The sequence below is a fragment of the Bombina bombina genome, chromosome 2, assembly GCF_027579735.1.
Source record: "Bombina bombina isolate aBomBom1 chromosome 2, aBomBom1.pri, whole genome shotgun sequence".
NCBI classification, from domain to species: Eukaryota; Metazoa; Chordata; class Amphibia; order Anura; family Bombinatoridae; genus Bombina; species Bombina bombina.
In genome coordinates, this window is record NC_069500.1 from 557,269,583 (window position 1) to 557,291,246 (window position 21,664).

The window sequence follows — 21,664 nt, forward strand, 5'->3', positions numbered from 1 at the left end:
ATCTTGGTATTCTCAGATAATTCCGACCCATAAGCCTCAGTGGTGGGAAACAACATCCACTTGAGCACTTTTCTCCTCTCCCCATTACTTTAGTCTTTATGTTTGAATTGGCTGACTCAAAACAAGAGTATTCAGAGATGCTAAATTGATCAACAAAAGATTAGCCTGCAATGCAGCTCAGTCATTGTCGGGGCTCTTTCTCTGCACAATGCTCAGGCATTTCATATAAAGGAATGCATTTTCTTTTCCAAAAAAAAAAATAAAAAAGGTCCCCTCTTCAAAAAAAAATAAAAAAATTCTGCAATTTAAGCTATGTAGTAAAATTGAAACACGCTGGATTTCAGGAGGAAAATGGTCATTAAAGAATAGAATTAAAAAGAAAACTACCTGATCAGCTAGAAATGTAATTACAGATTGTATAGTAAGTTTCATGAGAGTTTCACAGTGGATTAGCCACTGGGAGAAGTGGTCTTTTTTTCTCTTCTGTATACTAAATTGTTTAAATCCTTCCCTCCTTCTTTCATTTGTTTCCATTTTCTGGGATCTCGCTAATGGGCAGAGTAGAGGAGGGGTTTAATTGTGTTTGTGCTCTCAATCTGTTGCCGCCTTCAGCTCACATACCATATTTTAATGCATTGTGTAGCATGTACATGAATGACATTCATTTAGGACCCTTTGCTATTTAACAAACTAACTCTTTCTCTTTTCTTTTATCTAACAATTAGAATTGTGGAGTGTAGCAAGGTAAAATATAAATGTTACTAATAATTGTTCTTGATGTACTGTTTCGTGTGTTTTGTTTGTTCTTTTTTTCATGCATGTTGTGACTTTTTTTTTTTTTCTTTAGGAATTTTTACTTAATTTAAAATTTATATAAGAATTACATTTATATCAAGTACAAACATGACAAGTGTTACGATTAATATGTTTAAATGTTCTCTCTCACCAGGTATTTCTTTGCAGTCCTGGCAATATTGACGGTTCTTGGTGTGCTAAACGGGTTGGTGCTTCTTCCAGTTCTTTTGTCATTCTTTGGACCTTACCCTGAGGTTAGTAAATGTAATTTAACATAACTTGTGAGTAAGACTTTAGCAAGTTGATTACATAACTTAAAGGGACAGTATACTATAAAATAGTTTTTTTCCCTTAATGTGTTGCCAATTACTTTTTTTACCAGCTGCAGAGTATACAATGTCTGAAATTTGCTTTTTTAAGGCTTATTTGTGTATATGAATGAGCTGATTTTGTGTTTTGAAGCCAGAACCTAATAAAATGGGTTGAGCTTGTAGGTATAATCAGATCTCATTACTGTATCACATTGTGTACATATACCTGCTTATTTATCTTATATCTGTCCATAAACCAATCACCAATACTTTTAGAGAACAATGGAAAATTAACATTGTATTACCTTATCTCTTCTATAACCCACTGGGAGTGTAATTTCTTCTACTGGCTGTGTTAACACAGCTTGGCCTTGAGGCCAAAAACTTTCAGGATGGTTGGGGATACCACAGGCTAAATAAACTATGTCAAATGCCAATATAAAGGTAATGGAAATACTTGTAAACAATTTAATATACTCCAGCAGGTAAAGTGGATAATTGGGAACAAATTAAAGGGATTTTTATTAGTGAACTGTCCCTTTAAAGGGACAGTAAAGTCAAAATTAAACTTTCATGATTCGGAGAGAGCATGCACTTTTAAACAACATTCCAATTTACTTCTGTTATCAAATTTGCTTTGTTCTTTTGGTATCTTTAATAAAAGAGTAAAACTAGGTAGGCTCATAAGAGTTTAGTTTTTAGTACTCTATGGCAGCAGTGTTTTGCAACATTGTATAACAAAGCTACAAATAATGTTGCAAAAGTACTAAAGACTAAACTCTTATGAGCCTACCTAGTTTTACTCTTCAATAATTGATACCAAGAGAACAAAGCAAATTGGATAAAAAAAAGTAAATTGGAAAGTTGTTTAAAATTGCATGCTCTATCCAAAGTGTATTTTTAATTTTACTATCAATTAACAATAGTCAATTTCCCTTTAAAATGTTGTGCAGTCTTTTAGAATGCATAAAAATTGACTATTGTTAATTGATAGTAAAATCAAAAATACACTTTACGATTTGGATAGAGCATGCAATTTCTCCAACATAGGTGTGTCCGGTCCACGGCGTCATCCTTACTTGTGGGATATTCTCTTCCCCAACAGGAAATGGCAAAGAGCCCAGCAAAGCTGGTCACATGATCCCTCCTAGGCTCCGCCTTCCCCAGTCATTCTCTTTGCCGTTGTACAGGCAACATCTCCACGGAGATGGCTTAGAGTTTTTTGGTGTTTAAATGTCGTTTTTATTCTTCAATCAAGAGTTTGTTATTTTAAAATAGTGCTGGTATGTACTATTTACTCTGAAACAGAAAAGAGATGAAGATTTCTGTTTGTAAGAGGAAAATGATTTTAGCAACCGTTACTAAAATCGATGGCTGTTTCCACACAGGACTGTTGAGAGGAATTAACTTCAGTTGGGGGAAACAGTGAGCAGACTTTTGCTGCTTGAGGTATGACACATTTCTAACAAGACTTGGTAATGCTGGAAGCTGTCATTTTCCCTATGGGATCCGGTAAGCCATTTTTATTAAATAAGAATAAAGGGCTTCACAAGGGCTTTAAAGACTGGTAGACATTTTTCTGGGCTAAAACGATTGATTTATAAGCATTTTTAATAGTTTTTAGCTTTGAGGAGTTATTTTATTCTTGGGAATTATGTTAAATAACCGGCAGGCACTGTATTGGACACCTTTTTCACTGGGGGCCTTCTCTAATCATAGGCAGAGCCTCATTTTCGCGCCACTAATGCGCAGTTGTTTTTGGGAAGCAAGGCATGCAGATGCATGTGTGAGGAGCTCAGATCCATAGAAAAAGCTTACTGAAGGCGTCATTTGGTATCGTATTCCCCTCTGGGCTTGGTTGGGTCTCAGCAAAGCAGATACCAGGGACTGTATAGGGGTTAAATATAAAAACGGCTCCGGTTCCGTTATTTTAAGAGTTAAAATTTGGTGTGCAATACTTTTAAGGCTTTAAGACACTGTGGTGAAATTTTGGTGAATTTTGAACAATTCCTTCATACTTTTTCACATATTCAGTAATAAAGTGTGTTCAGTTTAAAATTTAAAGTGACAGTAACGGTTTTATTTTAAAACGTTTTTTGTACTTTGTTATCAAGTTTATGCCTGTTTAACATGTCTGAACTATCAGATAGACTATGTTCTGTATGTGAGGAAGCCAAGGTTCCTTCTCATTTAAATAGATGTGATGTATGTGACACAAAATGTAGAGAAAATGATGCCCAAGATGATTCCTCAAGTGAGGGGAGTAAGCATGGTACTGCATCTTCCCCTCCTTCGTCTACGCCAGTCTTGCCCACACAGGAGGCCCCTAGTACATCTTGTGCACCAATACTCCTTACTATGCAACAATTAACGGCTGTAATGGATAATTCTATCAAAAACATTTTAGCCAAAATGCCCACTTATCAGCGAAAACGCGACTGCTCTGTTTTAGAAAATACCGAAGAGCATGAGGACGCTGATGATAATGGTTCTGACATGCCCCTACACCAGTCTGAGGGGGCCAGGGAGGTTTTGTCTGAGGGAGAAATTTCAGATTCAGGGAAAATTTCTCAACAAGCTGAACCTGATGTGATTACATTCAAATTTAAATTGGAACATCTCCGCGCTCTGCTTAAGGAGGTGTTATCTACTCTGGATGATTGTGACAATTTGGTCATTCCAGAGAAATTATGTAAGATGGACAAGTTCCTAGAGGTCCCGGGGCCCCCCGAAGCTTTTCCTATACCCAAGCGGGTGGCGGACATTGTAAACAAAGAATGGGAAAGGCCCGGCATACCTTTTGTCCCTCCCCCTATATTTAAGAAATTGTTTCCTATGGTCGACCCCAGAAAGGACTTATGGCAGACAGTCCCCAAGGTCGAGGGGGCGGTTTCTACTCTAAATAAACGCACTACTATCCCTATAGAAGATAGTTGTGCTTTCAAAGATCCTATGGATAAAAAATTAGAGGGTTTGCTTAAAAAGATGTTTGTTCAGCAAGGTTACCTTCTACAACCAATTTCATGCATTGTTCCTGTCACTACAGCAGCGTGTTTCTGGTTCGATGAACTAGAAAAGTCGCTCAATAAAGATTCTTCTTATGAGAAGATTATGGACAGAATTCATGCTCTTAAATTGGCTAACTCTTTTACTTTAGACGCCACTTTGCAATTGGCTAGATTAGCGGCGAAAAATTCGGGGTTTGCTATTGTGGCGCGCAGAGCGCTTTGGCTAAAATCTTGGTCAGCGGATGCGTCTTCCAAGAACAAATTGCTTAACATACCTTTCAAGGGGAAAACGCTGTTTGGCCCTGACTTGAAAGAGATTATTTCAGATATCACTGTGGGTAAGGGCCACGCCCTTCCTCAGGATAGGTCTTTTAAGGCTAAAAATAAACCAAATTTCTCCAACATAGGTGTGTCCGGTCCACGGCGTCATCCTTACTTGTGGGATATTCTCTTCCCCAACAGGAAATGGCAAAGAGCCCAGCAAAGCTGGTCACATGATCCCTCCTAGGCTCCGCCTACCCCAGTCATTCTCTTTGCCGTTGTACAGGCAACATCTCCACGGAGATGGCTTAGAGTTTTTTAGTGTTTAACTGTAGTTTTTCATTATTCAATCAAGAGTTTGTTATTTTCAAATAGTGCTGGTACGTACTATTTACTCAGAAACAGAAAAGAGATGAAGAATTCTGTTTGTATGAGGAAAATGATTTTAGCAACCGTAACTAAAATCCATGGCTGTTCCACACAGGACTGTTGAGAGCAATTAACTTCAGTTGGGGGAACAGTTTGCAGTCCTTTGCTGCTTGAGGTATGACACATTCTAACAAGACGATGTAATGCTGGAAGCTGTCATTTTCCCTATGGGATCCGGTAAGCCATGTTTATTACGATTGTAAATAAGGGCTTCACAAGGGCTTATTTAAACTGTAGACCTTTTTTGGGCTAAATCGATTGATATTAACACTTATTTAGCCTGAGGAATCATTTATTCTGGGTATTTTGATATAATAATATCGGCAGGCACTGTTTTAGACACCTTATTCTTTAGGGGCTTTCCCAAAGCATAGGCAGAGTCTCTTTTTCGCGCCGGTGTTGCGCACTTGTTTTTGAGAGGCATGGCATGCAGTCGCATGTGAGAGGAGCTCTGATACTTATAAAAGACTTCTGAAGGCGTCATTTGGTATCGTATTCCCCTTTGGGTTTGGTTGGGTCTCAGCAAAGCAGATACCAGGGACTGTAAAGGGGTTAAAGCTTAAAACGGCTCCGGTTCCGTTATTTTAAGGGTTAAAGCTTCCAAAATTGGTGTGCAATATTTTCAAGGCTTTAAGACACTGTGGTGAAAGTTTGGTGAATTTTGAACAATTCCTTCATGTTTTTTCGCAATTGCAGTAATAAAGTGTGTTCAGTTTAAAATTTAAAGTGACAGTAACGGTTTTATTTCAAAACGTTTTTTGTACTTTCTTATCAAGTTTATGCCTGTTTAACATGTCTGAACTACCAGATAGACTGTGTTCTGAATGTGGGGAAGCCAGAATTCCTATTCATTTAAATAAATGTGATTTATGTGATAATGACAATGATGCCCAAGATGATTCCTCAAGTGAGGGGAGTAAGCATGGTACTGCATCATTCCCTCCTTCGTCTACACGAGTCTTGCCCACTCAGGAGGCCCCTAGTACATCTAGCGCGCCAATACTCCTTACTATGCAACAATTAACGGCTGTAATGGATAATTCTGTCAAAAACATTTTAGCCAAAATGAACCCTTGTCAGCGTAAGCGTGGATGCTCTGTTTTAGTTACTGAAGAGCATGACGACGCTGATATTAATATCTCTGAAGGGCCCCTAACCCAATCTGAGGGGGCCAGGGAGGTTTTGTCTGAGGGAGAAATTACTGATTTAGGGAACATTTCTCAGCAGGCTGAATCTGATGTGATTACTTTTAAATTTAAATTGGAACATCTCCGCATTTTGCTTAAGGAGGTGTTATCCACTCTGGATGATTGTGAAAATTTGGTCATCCCAGAGAAACTATGTAAAATGGACAAGTTCCTAGAGGTGCCGGGGCTCCCAGAAGCTTTTCCTATACCCAAGCGGGTGGCGGACATTGTTAATAAAGAATGGGAAAGGCCCGGTATTCCTTTCGTCCCTCCCCCCATATTTAAAAAATTGTTTCCTATGGTCGACCCCAGAAAGGACTTATGGCAGTCAGTCCCCAAGGTCGAGGGAGCGGTTTCTACTTTAAACAAACGCACCACTATTCCCATAGAGGATAGTTGTGCTTTCAAAGATCCTATGGATAAAAAATTAGAAGGTTTGCTTAAAAAGATGTTTGTTCAGCAGGGTTACCTTCTACAACCCATTTCATGCATTGTCCCTGTCACTACAGCCGCATATTTCTGGTTTGATGAACTGATTAAGGTGCTCGATAGTGACTCTCCTCCTTATGAGGAGATTATGGACAGAGTCAATGCTCTCAAATTGGCTAATTCTTTCACTCTAGACGCCTCTTTGCAATTGGCTAAGTTAGCGGCTAAGAATTCTGGGTTTGCTATTGTGGCGCGCAGAGCGCTTTGGTTGAAATCTTGGTCGGCTGATGCGTCTTCCAAGAACAAGCTACTAAACATTCCTTTCAAGGGGAAAACGCTGTTTGGTCCTGACTTGAAAGAGATTATCTCTGATATCACTGGGGGTAAGGGCCATGCCCTTCCTCAGGATCGGCCTTTCAAGGCAAAAAATAGACCTAATTTTCGTCCCTTTCGTAAAAACGGACCAGCCCAAGGTGCTACGTCCTCTAAGCAAGAGGGTAATACTTCTCAGGCCAAGCCAGCTTGGAGACCAATGCAAGGCTGGAACAAGGGAAAGCAGGCCAAGAAACCTGCCACTGCTACCAAGACAGCATGAAATATTGGCCCCCGATCCGGGACCGGATCTGGTGGGGGGCAGACTCTCTCTCTTCGCTCAGGCTTGGGCAAGAGATGTTCTGGATCCTTGGGCGCTAGAAATAGTCTCCCAGGGTTATCTTCTGGAATTCAAGGGACTTCCCCCAAGGGGGAGGTTCCACAGGTCTCAGTTGTCTTCGGACCACATAAAAAGACAGGCGTTCTTACATTGTGTAGAAGACCTGTTAAAAATGGGAGTGATTCATCCTGTTCCATTGAGAGAACAAGGGATGGGGTTCTACTCCAATCTGTTCATAGTTCCCAAAAAAGAGGGAACGTTCAGACCAATCCTAGATCTCAAGATCTTAAACAAATTTCTCAAGGTCCCATCGTTCAAGATGGAAACCATTCGAACTATCCTTCCTTCCATTCAGGAAGGTCAATTCATGTCCACGGTGGATTTAAAGGATGCGTATCTACATATTCCTATCCACAAGGGACATCATCGGTTCCTAAGGTTTGCATTCCTAGACAAACATTACCAGTTCGTGGCGCTTCCTTTCGGATTAGCCACTGCTCCAAGGATTTTCACAAAGGTACTAGGGTCCCTTCTAGCGGTGCTAAGACCAAGGGGCATTGCAGTAGTACCTTACCTGGACGACATTCTGATTCAAGCGTCGTCCCTCCCTCGAGCAAAGGCTCACACGGACATCGTCCTGGCCTTTCTCAGATCTCACGGCTGGAAAGTGAACGTGGAAAAGAGTTCTCTATCCCCGTCAACAAGGGTTCCCTTCTTGGGAACAATTATAGACTCCTCAGAAATGAGGATTTTTCTAACAGAGGCCAGAAAGACAAAACTTCTGGACTCTTGTCGAATTCTTCATTCCGTTCCTCTTCCTTCCGTAGCTCAGTGCATGGAAGTGATCGGGTTGATGGTAGCGGCAATGGACATAGTTCCTTTTGCGCGCATTCATCTAAGACCATTACAACTGTGCATGCTCAGTCAGTGGAATGGGGACTATACAGACTTATCTCCAAAGATACAAGTAAATCAGAGGACCAGAGACTCACTCCGTTGGTGGCTGTCCCTGGACAACCTGTCACGAGGGATGACATTCCGCAGACCAGAGTGGGTCATTGTCACGACCGACGCCAGTCTGATGGGCTGGGGCGCGGTCTGGGGATCCCTGAAAGCTCAGGGTCTTTGGTCTCGGGAAGAATCTCTTCTACCGATAAATATTCTGGAACTGAGAGCGATATTCAATGCTCTCAAGGCTTGGCCTCAGCTAGCGAGGACCAAGTTTATACGGTTTCAATCAGACAACATGACGACTGTTGCGTACATCAACCATCAGGGGGGAACAAGGAGTTCCCTAGCGATGGAAGAAGTGACCAAGATCATTCTATGGGCGGAGTCTCACTCCTGCCACCTGTCTGCTATCCACATCCCGGGAGTGGAAAATTGGGAAGCGGATTTTCTGAGTCGTCAGACATTGCATCCGGGGGAGTGGGAACTCCATCCGGAAATCTTTGCCCAAGTCACTCAACTATGGGGCATTCCAGACATGGATCTGATGGCCTCTCGTCAGAACTTCAAAGTTCCTTGCTACGGGTCCAGATCCAGGGATCCCAAGGCGGCTCTAGTGGATGCACTAGTAGCACCTTGGACCTTCAAACTAGCTTATGTGTTCCCGCCGTTCCCTCTCATCCCCAGGCTGGTAGCCAGGATCAATCAGGAGAGGGCGTCGGTGATCTTGATAGCTCCAGCGTGGCCACGCAGGACTTGGTATGCAGATCTGGTGAATATGTCATCGGCTCCACCTTGGAAGCTACCTTTGAGACGAGACCTTCTTGTTCAGGGTCCGTTCGAACATCCGAATCTGGTTTCACTCCAGCTGACTGCTTGGAGATTGAACGCTTGATTTTATCGAAGCGAGGTTTCTCAGATTCTGTTATCGATACTCTTGTTCAGGCCAGAAAGCCTGTAACTAGAAAGATTTACCACAAAATTTGGAAAAAATATATCTGTTGGTGTGAATCTAAAGGATTCCCTTGGGACAAGGTTAAGATTCCTAGGATTCTATCCTTCCTTCAAGAAGGATTGGAAAAAGGATTATCAGCAAGTTCCCTGAAGGGACAGATTTCTGCCTTGTCGGTGTTACTTCACAAAAAACTGGCAGCTGTGCCAGATGTTCAAGCCTTTGTTCAGGCTCTGGTTAGAATCAAGCCTGTTTACAAACCTTTGACTCCTCCTTGGAGTCTCAATTTAGTTCTTTCAGTTCTTCAGGGGGTTCCGTTTGAACCCTTACATTCCGTTGATATTAAGTTATTATCTTGGAAAGTTTTGTTTTTAGTTGCAATTTCTTCTGCTAGAAGAGTTTCAGAATTATCTGCTCTGCAGTGTTCTCCTCCTTATCTGGTGTTCCATGCAGATAAGGTGGTTTTACGTACTAAACCTGGTTTTCTTCCAAAAGTTGTTTCTAACAAAAACATTAACCAGGAGATTATCGTACCTTCTCTGTGTCCGAAACCAGTTTCAAAGAAGGAACGCTTGTTACACAATTTGGATGTTGTTCGCGCTCTAAAATTCTATTTAGATGCTACAAAGGATTTTAGACAAACATCTTCCTTGTTTGTTGTTTATTCAGGTAAAAGGAGAGGTCAAAAAGCAACTTCTACCTCTCTCTCTTTTTGGATTAAAAGCATCATCAGATTGGCTTACGAGACTGCCGGACGGCAGCCTCCCGAAAGAATCACAGCTCATTCCACTAGGGCTGTGGCTTCCACATGGGCCTTCAAGAACGAGGCTTCTGTTGATCAGATATGTAGGGCAGCGACTTGGTCTTCACTGCACACTTTTACCAAATTTTACAAGTTTGATACTTTTGCTTCTTCTGAGGCTATTTTTGGGAGAAAGGTTTTGCAAGCCGTGGTGCCTTCCATTTAGGTGACCTGATTTGCTCCCTCCCTTCATCCGTGTCCTAAAGCTTTGGTATTGGTTCCCACAAGTAAGGATGACGCCGTGGACCGGACACACCTATGTTGGAGAAAACAGAATTTATGTTTACCTGATAAATTTCTTTCTCCAACGGTGTGTCCGGTCCACGGCCCGCCCTGGTTTTTTAATCAGGTCTGATAATTTATTTTCTTTAACTACAGTCACCACGGTACCATATGGTTTCTCCTATGCTATTATTCCTCCTTAACGTCGGTCGAATGACTGGGGTAGGCGGAGCCTAGGAGGGATCATGTGACCAGCTTTGCTGGGCTCTTTGCCATTTCCTGTTGGGGAAGAGAATATCCCACAAGTAAGGATGACGCCGTGGACCGGACACACCGTTGGAGAAAGAAATTTATCAGGTAAACATAAATTCTGTTTTTCGTCCCTTTCGCAGAAACGGACCAGCCCCAAGTTCTACATCCTCTAAGCAAGAGGGTAATACTTCTCAAACCAAGCCAGCCTGGAGGCCAATGCAAGGCTGGAACAAGGGTAAGCAGGCCAAGAAACCTGCCACTGCTACCAAGACAGCATGAGATGTTGGCCCCCGATCCGGGACCGGATCTGGTGGGGGGCAGACTTTCTCTCTTCGCTCAGGCTTGGGCAAGAGATGTTCTGGATCCTTGGGCGCTAGAAATAGTCTCCCAAGGTTATCTTCTGGAATTCAAGGAGCTACCCCCAAGGGGGAGGTTCCACAGGTCTCAATTGTCTTCCGACCACATAAAAAGACAGGCATTCTTACATTGTGTAGAAGACCTGTTAAAAATGGGAGTGATTCATCCTGTTCCATTAGGAGAACAAGGGATGGGATTCTACTCCAATCTGTTCATAGTTCCCAAAAAAGAGGGAACATTCAGACCAATCTTAGATCTCAACATCCTAAACAAATTTCTCAAGGTTCCATCGTTCAAAATGGAAACCATTCGGACAATTCTTCCTACCATCCAGGAAGGTCAATTCATGACCACGGTGGATTTAAAGGATGCGTATCTACATATTCCTATCCACAAGGAACATCATCGGTTCCTAAGGTTCGCCTTTCTGGACAAGCATTACCAGTTTGTGGCACTTCCATTCGGATTAGCCACTGCTCCAAGAATTTTCACAAAGGTACTAGGGTCCCTTCTAGCGGTGCTAAGACCAAGGGGCATTGCAGTAGTACCTTACTTGGACGACATACTGATTCAAGCGTCGTCTCTACCACAAGCAAAGGCTCATACGGACATTGTCCTGGCCTTTCTCAGATCTCACGGGTGGAAAGTGAACGTAGAAAAAAGTTCTCTATCTCCGTCAACAAGAGTTCCCTTCTTGGGAACAATAATAGACTCCTTAGAAATGAGGATTTTTCTGACAGAGGCCAGAAAATCAAAACTCTAAGCTCTTGTCAAGTACTTCATTCTGTTCTTCTTCCTTCCATAGCGCAGTGCATGGAAGTAATAGGTTTGATGGTCGCGGCAATGGACATAGTTCCTTTTGCGCGAATTCATCTAAGACCATTACAACTGTGCATGCTCAGTCAGTGGAATGGGGATTATACAGACTTGTCTCCGACGATACAAGTAGATCAGAGGACCAGAGATTCACTCCGTTGGTGGCTGACCCTGGACAACCTGTCACAAGGGATGAGCTTCCGCAGACCAGAGTGGGTCATTGTCACGACCGACGCCAGTCTGGTGGGCTGGGGCGCGGTCTGGGAACCCCTGAAAGCTCAGGGTCTTTGGTCTCGGGAAGAATCTCTTCTCCCGATAAATATTCTGGAACTGAGAGCGATATTCAATACTCTCAAGGCTTGGCCTCAGCTAGCAAAGGCCAAATTCATACGGTTTCAATCAGACAACATGACGACTGTTGCGTATATCAACCATCAGGGGGGAACAAGGAGTTCCCTGGCGATGGAAGAAGTGACCAAAATAATTCAATGGGCGGAGACTCACTCCTGCCACTTGTCTGCAATCCACATCCCAGGAGTGGAAAATTGGGAAGCGGATTTTCTGAGTCGTCAGACATTTCATCCGGGGGAGTGGGAACTCCATCCGGAAATCTTTGCCCAAATAATTCAATTGTGGGGCATTCCAGACATGGATCTGATGGCGTCTCGTCAGAACTTCAAGGTTCCTTGCTACGGGTCCAGATCCAGGGATCCCAAGGCGACTCTAGTGGATGCACTAGTAGCACCTTGGAGCTTCAACCTAGCTTATGTGTTCCCACCGTTTCCTCTCATTCCCAGGCTGGTAGCCAGGATCAAACAGGAGAGGGTATCGGTGATCTTGATAGCTCCTGCGTGGCCACGCAGGACTTGGTATGCAGATCTGGTGAATATGTCATCGGCTCCTCCATGGAGGCTACCTTTGAGACAGGACCTTCTTGTTCAAGGTCCGTTCGAACATCCGAATCTGGCCTCACTCCAACTGACTGCTTGGAGATTGAACGCTTGATTTTATCAAAGCGAGGGTTCTCAGATTCTGTCATTGATACTCTTGTTCAGGCCAGAAAGCCTGTAACTAGAAAGATCTACCATAAAATATGGAAAAATATATCTGTTGGTGTGAATCTAAAGGATTCCCATGGAACAAGATAAAAATTCCTAAGATTCTATCCTTTCTTCAAGAAGGTTTGGAGAAAGGATTATCTGCAAGTTCTTTGAAGGGACAGATTTCTGCTTTATCTGTTTTACTTCACAAAAAGCTGGCGGCTGTGCCAGATGTTCAAGCTTTTGTTCAGGCTCTGGTTAGAATCAAGCCTGTTTACAAACCTTTGACTCCTCCTTGGAGTCTTAATTTAGTTCTTTCAGTTCTTCAGGGGGTTCCGTTTGAACCCCTACATTCCGTTGATATCAAGTTATTATCTTGGAAATTTTTGTTTTTGGTTGCAATTTCTTCTGCTAGAAGAGTTTCAGAGTTATCTGCTCTGCAGTGTTCTCCTCCTTATCTGGTGTTCCATGCAGATAAGGTGGTTTTGCGTACTAAACCTGGTTTTCTTCCGAAAGTTGTTTCTAACAAAAATATTAACCAGGAGATAGTCGTGCCTTCTTTGTGTCCGAATCCAGTTTCAAAGAAGGAACGTTTGTTGCACAATTTGGATGTAGTTCGTGCTCTAAAATTCTATTTAGAGGCTACAAAGGATTTCAGACAAACATCTTCCTTGTTTGTTGTTTATTCTGGTAAAAGGAGAGGTCAAAAAGCACCTTCTACCTCTCTCTCTTTTTGGCTTAAAAGCATCATCAGATTGGCTTATGAGACTGCCGGACGGCAGCCTCCTGAAAGAATCACAGCTCATTCCACTAGGGCCGTGGCTTCCACATGGGCCTTCAAGAACGAGGCTTCTGTTGATCAGATATGTAAGGCAGCGACTTGGTCTTCACTGCACACTTTTACTAAATTTTACAAATTTGATACTTTTGCTTCTTCTGAGGCTATTTTTGGGAGAAAGGTTTTGCAAGCCGTGGTGCCTTCCATCTAGGTGACCTGATTTGCTCCCTCCCATCATCCGTGTCCTAAAGCTTTGGTATTGGTTCCCACAAGTAAGGATGACGCCGTGGACCGGACACACCTATGTTGGAGAAAACAGAATTTATGTTTACCTGATAAATTACTTTCTCCAACGGTGTGTCCGGTCCACGGCCCGCCCTGGTTTTTTTAATCAGGTCTGATGATTTATTTTCTCTAACTACAGTCACCACGGTATCATATGATTTCTCCTATGCAAATATTCCTCCTTTACGTCGGTCGAATGACTGGGGAAGGCGGAGCCTAGGAGGGATCATGTGACCAGCTTTGCTGGGCTCTTTGCCATTTCCTGTTGGGGAAGAGAATATCCCACAAGTAAGGATGACGCCGTGGACCGGACACACCGTTGGAGAAAGTAATTTATCAGGTAAACATAAATTCTGTTTTTAAACAACTTTCCAATTTACTTTTGTTATCCAATTCATCCAATTTGCTTTAACAATAGTCAATTTTTTATGCATTGTAAAAGACTGCACAACATTTTAAAGGGAAATTAACTCCTTGCTTTTGTGTAAAATTGTGCTTGTCCCACACTCCCTACAGAGGCAAAAAAAAAAAAAATACTGCTAACAAGGTTTTTATCAAAGTGATGCAAATTACCTAAAGCAGCTATTGATATGTAGACACAAATCCTTGGATGTGCAATGTTGACTGGGGTTGGAACAACAAATGCTCCTTTAGAAAGTATATAAAAGTAATTTTTATACAAGTATGTTTGTCTTATCTCTTTTACTGTGGGGACAGTTAGAGACATACATAAGTGAATTGTGTACATTGTTTCAAGGTTACTGTCCAATATCTTGTCAGAGGTAAAGAATTTAAAAATATTTAGCAAAATCCTACTGCTCAAACCAAATAAAATATTAACTACCATAAATTGAGGAATTAATTAACATAACCACAAAAAATAATAATATAAAATACTTATATATTTAAAAAAAAAAAAAAAAAAAACTGTTTAAGGTGATCCGAGTATCCAACTCTTTTCTTTCATGGTAGGTGCCCTATTTTATAATCCAAAATTTAGCTCACTGAGAATCTTTTTATCAGGCAGCGTTTTTATTTTTCAGACTAAGACCTAAGTGTAATGTTTCTTAAAATGTTGTAACAAATCACATGTCCTTTTAGGTTTCCCCTGCCAATGGAAGGGACAGACTGCCCACACCTTTGCCAGATCCACCACCAAATGTTGTGAGATTTGCGGTACCTCCAAGACAAACACAAGCTGGGTCAGATTCTTCTGACTCTGAATACAGTTCTCAGACAACAGTGTCGGGCATCAGTGAAGAGGTCCGTCAGTATGAAACCCAACGCAGCGCTGGAGCAGCACCACATCAAATATTTGTGGAGGCCACAAGGAATACAGCTTTTCCAAGATCCACTGTACGTATTAACTGAAAAGTAGGGACATTTCATCTCACAAAACACACATTTCAAGTTGCTTTGGAAATCGTGCATGAATTTATGTTTGAAGTAAATTACAATAAATATAGAATACTGTTCAGGCTGATGTATGACACAATTTGCATTTAGTTTACAAAATTCTAAAAGAACCTTTTATAGCTTCAACAGTTTTCAACAATGGGATTTGGGGGCAAATTCATCTTCATATAATCCCCTAGAGCAAGGTTTGAGAAATTTATATAGAACTAAAGACTGACAAAACTTGACGAGCATGGTACGCATTTTTAGAGACCAAGCATGAGCAGTAAGAAGTATATGTAGAATGATTTAAAAATATTAGGTGTTCACTGTCCCCCAGAATTATCAAGCCCTGCCCTAGAGAACACATACATATTTATAAGATAGTAGAAACCCAGCACTCAATAAAGACAAAATATGTACTACAAGAAAATAAATCTTTATTAGATAATTGTCAAAAAAATTATTTAAAAGGTTCAAAACCCAAATTCTTTACTCATGTATTAATCCGATAAAAATATCAAGAGTTTAGAAGGATTGGGCGTGTATATCTAAATAGCTACTTAAAGTGATGGTAAATCCAAGGATTTAACAAATGCTAGGATTTACCATTACTAAAAATCAAGGGGAGTTTTATTGATCAAACCTGTACAAAAGGGTGCTAAACTCACCCTTTCTATGCCGTTGCACAACGCTAAATTCTGCAGCTCCAGACGCCCACGGCACAACGATCTCCTAAAATAAGGTGATGTTTGCACCTCTGAACCAATAGCCTTGCGTGTCAACTGATAGGTTTCTGTATGCACGCACCACTATTGGTTCAGAGCTGCAAGCAGCCCCTCATTGGTAGAAGATTGGGTAAGCTAAATGACTCGGCACTTACGGGTAAAAACCCGCCAGGTTAAACACACTGTAAATGGCACATATTTAAAAGTCCCAATTAGGTATTGATATCGTCTGCTTTAAAGGGCCATTATACACTAATTTTTTCTTTGCATAAATGTTTTGTAGGTGATCTATTTATAAAGCCCATAAAGTTTTTTTTTTTTTTTTTTTAAATTTATAATTTTGCTTATTTTTAAATAACATTGCTCTGATTTTCAGACTCCTAACCAAGCCCCAAAGTTTTATTTGAATACCGTCAGCTAAGTACGCTTTTAAACCATTTTATACTGGATTTTTATATTAGTATCTGTGCATCTTATTCTTTATAGTAGTGTCTATTACATGCAGTTATATGAAAATGAGTGTATACTGTCCCTTTAAGTAGCTATCATTTAGATATACTTGTGAATTGTCCAGCTGACTTTATTTCTTTTACTAGATTAGGGACGCCTAATCCTGATACACTCTTTTGATATTTTTATCGGATTAATACATGAGTAAGGAATTTGGGTTTTGAAACTTTTATAAATAATTATCCTAGAGGAGAGGGAGCTTATTAACCCATGCAGTCTATTCAATTTTTTATTTGTATATTGTTTTGTGAGGTGCCACTCTTTATATCATATTTACATAAATATTTATGTAGCAGTGTCCTGCAGCACAGTGGACACTGAATTTGGTAGAGAGTAGTGGATAAGACATGTTATATACACGTTTTCAGCCAAGGTTTATATTTAAATGTTGTAATTTCATTCTTTGTTCTCAAGATGCAGAGCACATTTTCCTTGTAAGGCTTTTTATTCTTTTCAAGTGATCATATACTATAGTATATATATATATATTATAGTATATAGTAATCAGTATCTAATGCTGTTGACAGCCGCTGTTGATTTGTTTACTGCTGGTTTGATAATCTCTATTTTAATCTGCAGGTGGTTCAGCCAGACACCAGACAAAATCAGCCTAGTCAAAGAACACAGCCCAATCAGGAGCCCAGACCTCAACAAACATGGCGGCAAAACAAGGATCATAAGAGGGACTCAAAGGAATGTTCACGGCCGCCTCCATATAGACCTCGCAGGGATGCATTTGAAACTCCTACTGAAGAGCATGCTGGTTCTAGTGCCAGGGATCGCATAGGACATAGATCCCATACACAGAACATTAGAAAACCTGCATTTGCTCCTTCTGGTGCTTCATTACCAACATACTGCCAGCCTATTACTACTGTGACTGCCTCAGCTTCAGTTACTGTTGCTGTGCACCCTTCTATGTGTAGCCACAACTCTCGTGGAGGATACCCATTCTGCAGTGGGTACCACGAAAATGACAGTGGACCTTTTCAGGATCCTCATGTGCCTTTTAATGTGCGCTATGAGAGAAGGAACTCTAAAGTAGAGGTTATAGAGCTGCAAGATGTTGAATATGAGGAAAGGAGACAAGGAAATGCCTCAAATTAAGGTGCAACTTCATAATCATTGTAGTATTTGTTTATATTAATATGAAAATGTAAAGCAGCCATTTTCTTTTTTGTTTCAAATCTTATGTGTTTAAAACTATTTATTTGAAGCCTTTATGGAAATTAAGTTTGCATTAATGTGTGTTCTCTGAAGGCTAAACTATTGAACTTTACCTTCTCTACACTGTTGTTAGCAAGCTAGTCATTAAACGTATATTCTAGTGTAAAAATTGCCTGCTGGAATTCGCTAGTGCTCAATCTCTATGTATTTAATCCCAGAAAAGGGGTTAAACACATAGTTAGAGTCCCACTCATATCCACAAGCATCACAGCTACCTAGCTGAGCACAGCTCATTATTGGCAGTTTAAGTAACTGCCACTGCTGATTGGCTCATTAACAGTTTCCTGCTCTGGATCTCTGTGACTCCTGAATAGGACTTTAACTTTGTGTTTAGCCTCATTGCAGTGGATAATCACATAGAGTAGGAGCAAAAACTGCATGTGCAAACAAATTAGAGCATTGCATTTTATTTACTAGGATGTCCCCTTAACCTCAACACTTTTCTTCTCATTGGCGCGGCACAGCTGTTAAAAAATGTTTAATCCTTGAAGTGAACTACATTATTACTTTTACGTTTCATATTATCCAGAATATGAGAAATAGCCAGAGAGGATTAAGTGACAGGTAGTCTTCACAGCTGTTAAAAAATGTTTAATCCTTGAAGTGAACTACATTATTACTTTTACGTTTCATATTATCCAGAATATGAGAAATAGCCAGAGAGGATTAAGTGACAGGTAGTCTTCACTTTATGGTGAGCTCCACTCCTGAATGAACTGTTGCTAAAAGAATCTGTGTAAAATGACAGTACTTGAGAGAGTTACAGTCCAGGCACCTCTCAAATTGACATAAATAAGATGATGTTATTAGATTTAAAGCTCCTCTAAAATAAAATAAAAACTCATCTCCATGATAAAATGTTAAACTTTTAGCTATACATGTTTGCACATTAACATATAAATTCCTAAAACACTAAATGCCAGTATACTGTAGTTTTAAGTGCAAAATCTATAATTCTTGCACAATTTTTAGTCTCTCACACATTTTCAGATTAATTTACCCTTTCAAAGAGCGCTCAAAGTGTCATCTGTCATTTTCTTATGTCCTGCTTTTGTTTGTATGTTGTAGTGTTTGTTATTGTGAATTGGTGTAATATTAGGCCTAACTGTATTTACAACACATACCCAGTTAGGTGTTTGATCAGAATGCTTGAAGACTAATATAATTTTCCCATTATTTTTTGTAGGGATTTATACATATTGAATCATTGAAGGCCAAAGATTGGACAGAATTTCCAGACTGGTTCAAGAAATCTGCTGGAAGTTTACTTTAAGGACATGCTGCATCAGGACAACAGTTTACTGTTACTGTAACCTATTGTATAAATGTTAAATATTGCTATAAATATTTAAAAGATGTATACATATGTAATATACGAGAGAACTATGTAAAGTAGTATAATTGGAGAGTTCTAGGACCCTCTTTAATGTACAGGATTTGCTACACTTCAGATTAATCTAGGTATTAAATCCAGTGTATTTTTTCTGCTGCTTAAATATTGTATAATTGACTTGTATAATTCTATGCAAATATTGCTTATGTGATAGGTGTTATTTTATGTGTGTAAAACTATGTGTTCAGATGTTAAATGTTCATATCACAACCCTGTGGTAGTATATTACTGTTAATTTTCAAACACGCTATGCGTGATTAATTTCTTTCAAATGGACAGATATGAAGAATTTGTCTGGTGGTGTTTGTAGCTAGACTATATGCAGGTTTTCTTGCATTTCCTCGTGTTTTTATATGTGTGCAACAATGTGATGTGGTGTGGTGCACTCTTTTTCCTCTGTATTGCATTTTCCCGGTATCCTTCTGTAATCCGGTGATGTTGGGAATTATTCCCCTCCATCCTGAGCTTCAGCACTTACAAGCAGAAGATTTGTACCATGATTAGGAAATCACTTCCAGGTTTTGTAATGTCATATGTCCCTCTTCCTTTATGTTGTAGAGGAGGATGCAGGCTTTTGCATCATGCCTTGAACTCAGAAGAACATATTTTTCTATGGCACACGTCACCCCCTCTTTCTGCCACATGTTGGTGCTAATCCACATACTTAATTCTTTGTGACTTGTCCTGAAATTTTTTAATGGTTTCCCTATCTATCTACCTCCCTTCTTCCATTACATATATAGATAATGTTGGTTGCTCAGAGTTTATTATCTATATGCTGTTAATTTAATGCAAATGATGAGATTTATTTTCTTTTTTTGTTTTTAGTTTTCTATACGTTTTTTTTTTTCTGTTTTGGCGTCTTGTGGTGTATCACATTGCAAAACCCTCTGTGACAGAACTTTTAGCTGAATATACTTAAAACAGTTAGGCACTTGTTTGCAAATATGCTATTTAAACCCTTACAAGGAATACGTAGCTGTTTTTCTTAATTCTCAATATAAGCTATTGTTTTTAAAGCACACTGAGACTTATACAACTGCCCTTGTATCAACCTCACTCAACTCTCTTGAGAGAAACCTCTTTGCAACAATAAGACAATGGGTCTTTTTTTTTTTTTTAATAACTTTAAAGACAAATTACTTGTACAAATACAATACTAAGCCTAGGTGGTTATAAAGCTTAATTTTTTAAAAGAGCATGCTTGGCTCAGTTATTCTCAACAAGTTCCAATGTCTCTGTATTTTCTCAGTAATACATTACACGTAAATGTCCCTGTCATTACTGAATGTAGCAAAGCAACAACAAAAAAATAGTCACTTATGGTTTTAAACATTTTAGAAGATTTTTAATTGTAAATATAAATTTATAATAATTGCTCTCCTAACCAAATTTTATTGGCATTTAAATTATTGAAAGCTTAGATATTAGCAAAGCAGTCAATTTATTTAAAAAAAAGTTTTATGACCTGTAAATTAATATTTTAAAATGTTGAGAATCAACGTGCTAGCACATGGTTTTGAAGGTATTGTTACGGCTTCTTTTTGTCATAGAAATCTGTTTTTCAAGTCATATTATGTTCAGCATCTTTTCACCTTTTCTCTCTTTTTAGCGTGTCTGCTGCCTTCTGCACAGTATAGACCTTTTTATATCTCCTATAGTCACATTGGCAAAGGGAGAACTCTTTAGCTGGCAATGTTTTTTTTTTATTTTAATTAACTGTTTCATATTTATATTTTTGTAAAATAAGAATGTGTTCCTACAGTATTTGTCATGCCAGTTTATAACAAAACAATGCAGGGATTTTTTATTATTTCTATTGGAATACACTATTACAGCTATGTTTTTAATTATTTTTTTTTATTTGTATAGAGTGCTTTACTAATGTTAAATAGGAAAAAAAGAGTATATAACATTTTACATTAAGGTCTCATAGCCTTTTAGATTAAGGAGTTAAAAGGAAAAAAAAAATATTCAAACTGGGTCTCATTGGCTGCCTTTTTATAGCAGTCAATGATTTTATGTCATTTCATTTACAAAGATAAAAGTATGCCATATAATTTATTTATATGAAAATTTATTTTTGTAGTGTACATAGTAGTCATCAAGTCTTGACAGAAGTATATTTTTAAAGAGTTTATATGTATTGATACCATTGTGAGACATACAACTTGGCTAAAGTGCACACTTGCTTTTGAAACTTCACCAGGCAAAAGATTGCTTAACCCCTTTGTGTCTGTGGGTGGCTTGCAAGGCTCAGCAATGCTGTCTGTTGGTTGCTTCTTCAGCCGTGAACGGGTTAACCACATTAAGAGAGCTTAACAATTCTTACCATACAGAAAGTGTTTTAGTTCCATTTATAATCTAGTGTGGTTTATTTCTCAATTATTTGAAAGTGAAATTGTAAAAAAATAAAAACTCTCTCAATATTAATGTTCAAACACTGATAGAAATTCTAACATGAATAAAAATTATTATAACTTATTTGTTACTTTATTTACTGTTGTTGTTTTTCTTTTATGCGCTTTAGAAAGGGTTTTATTTGTTTAAGATTCACACTAACTGGTCAAGTTATCTAGACTGAATATAATGTGCTGTTTGCCTTCAGTATTATAATCCTTTCCATTTTCTTTTCCAATTTTGTTATTCATTTCATATTCACTACAGTGTAAAAATCTTTTTGAGTTTATTCTCTTTATTCATTATTTTACACATTATTGTGCAAATGAAGTGAAACAGATTTAGAAGCACAACACATTATTCAGACATGAAATTATTGAAGGCAATATATAACCATTATATGTAATAAATCAAATTATATTTTTAATTTAAGTGTTTGATGATAAAGCAGCACATGAAACAGAACTACAATTTTCCTTAACACTTG

The 21,664-nt window shown here is 39.3% G+C and overlaps 1 protein-coding gene across 1 annotated transcript in view; it reads left to right on the top strand.

Moving 5' to 3' along the window:
• Positions 1 to 21,273, top strand: part of PTCH1 (patched 1) — a 154,275-nt gene extending 133,002 nt beyond the window's left edge. The window contains exons 21-24 of the mRNA XM_053702419.1: positions 950 to 1,049; positions 14,626 to 14,880; positions 16,737 to 17,265; positions 18,571 to 21,273. Of these exons, the coding sequence (XP_053558394.1) occupies positions 950 to 1,049; positions 14,626 to 14,880; positions 16,737 to 17,264 (883 nt within the window). The 3' untranslated portion in view covers position 17,265; positions 18,571 to 21,273. The remainder of the gene's footprint in view (positions 1 to 949; positions 1,050 to 14,625; positions 14,881 to 16,736; positions 17,266 to 18,570) is intronic.
• The last annotated feature ends 391 nt before the right edge of the window (positions 21,274 to 21,664 follow it).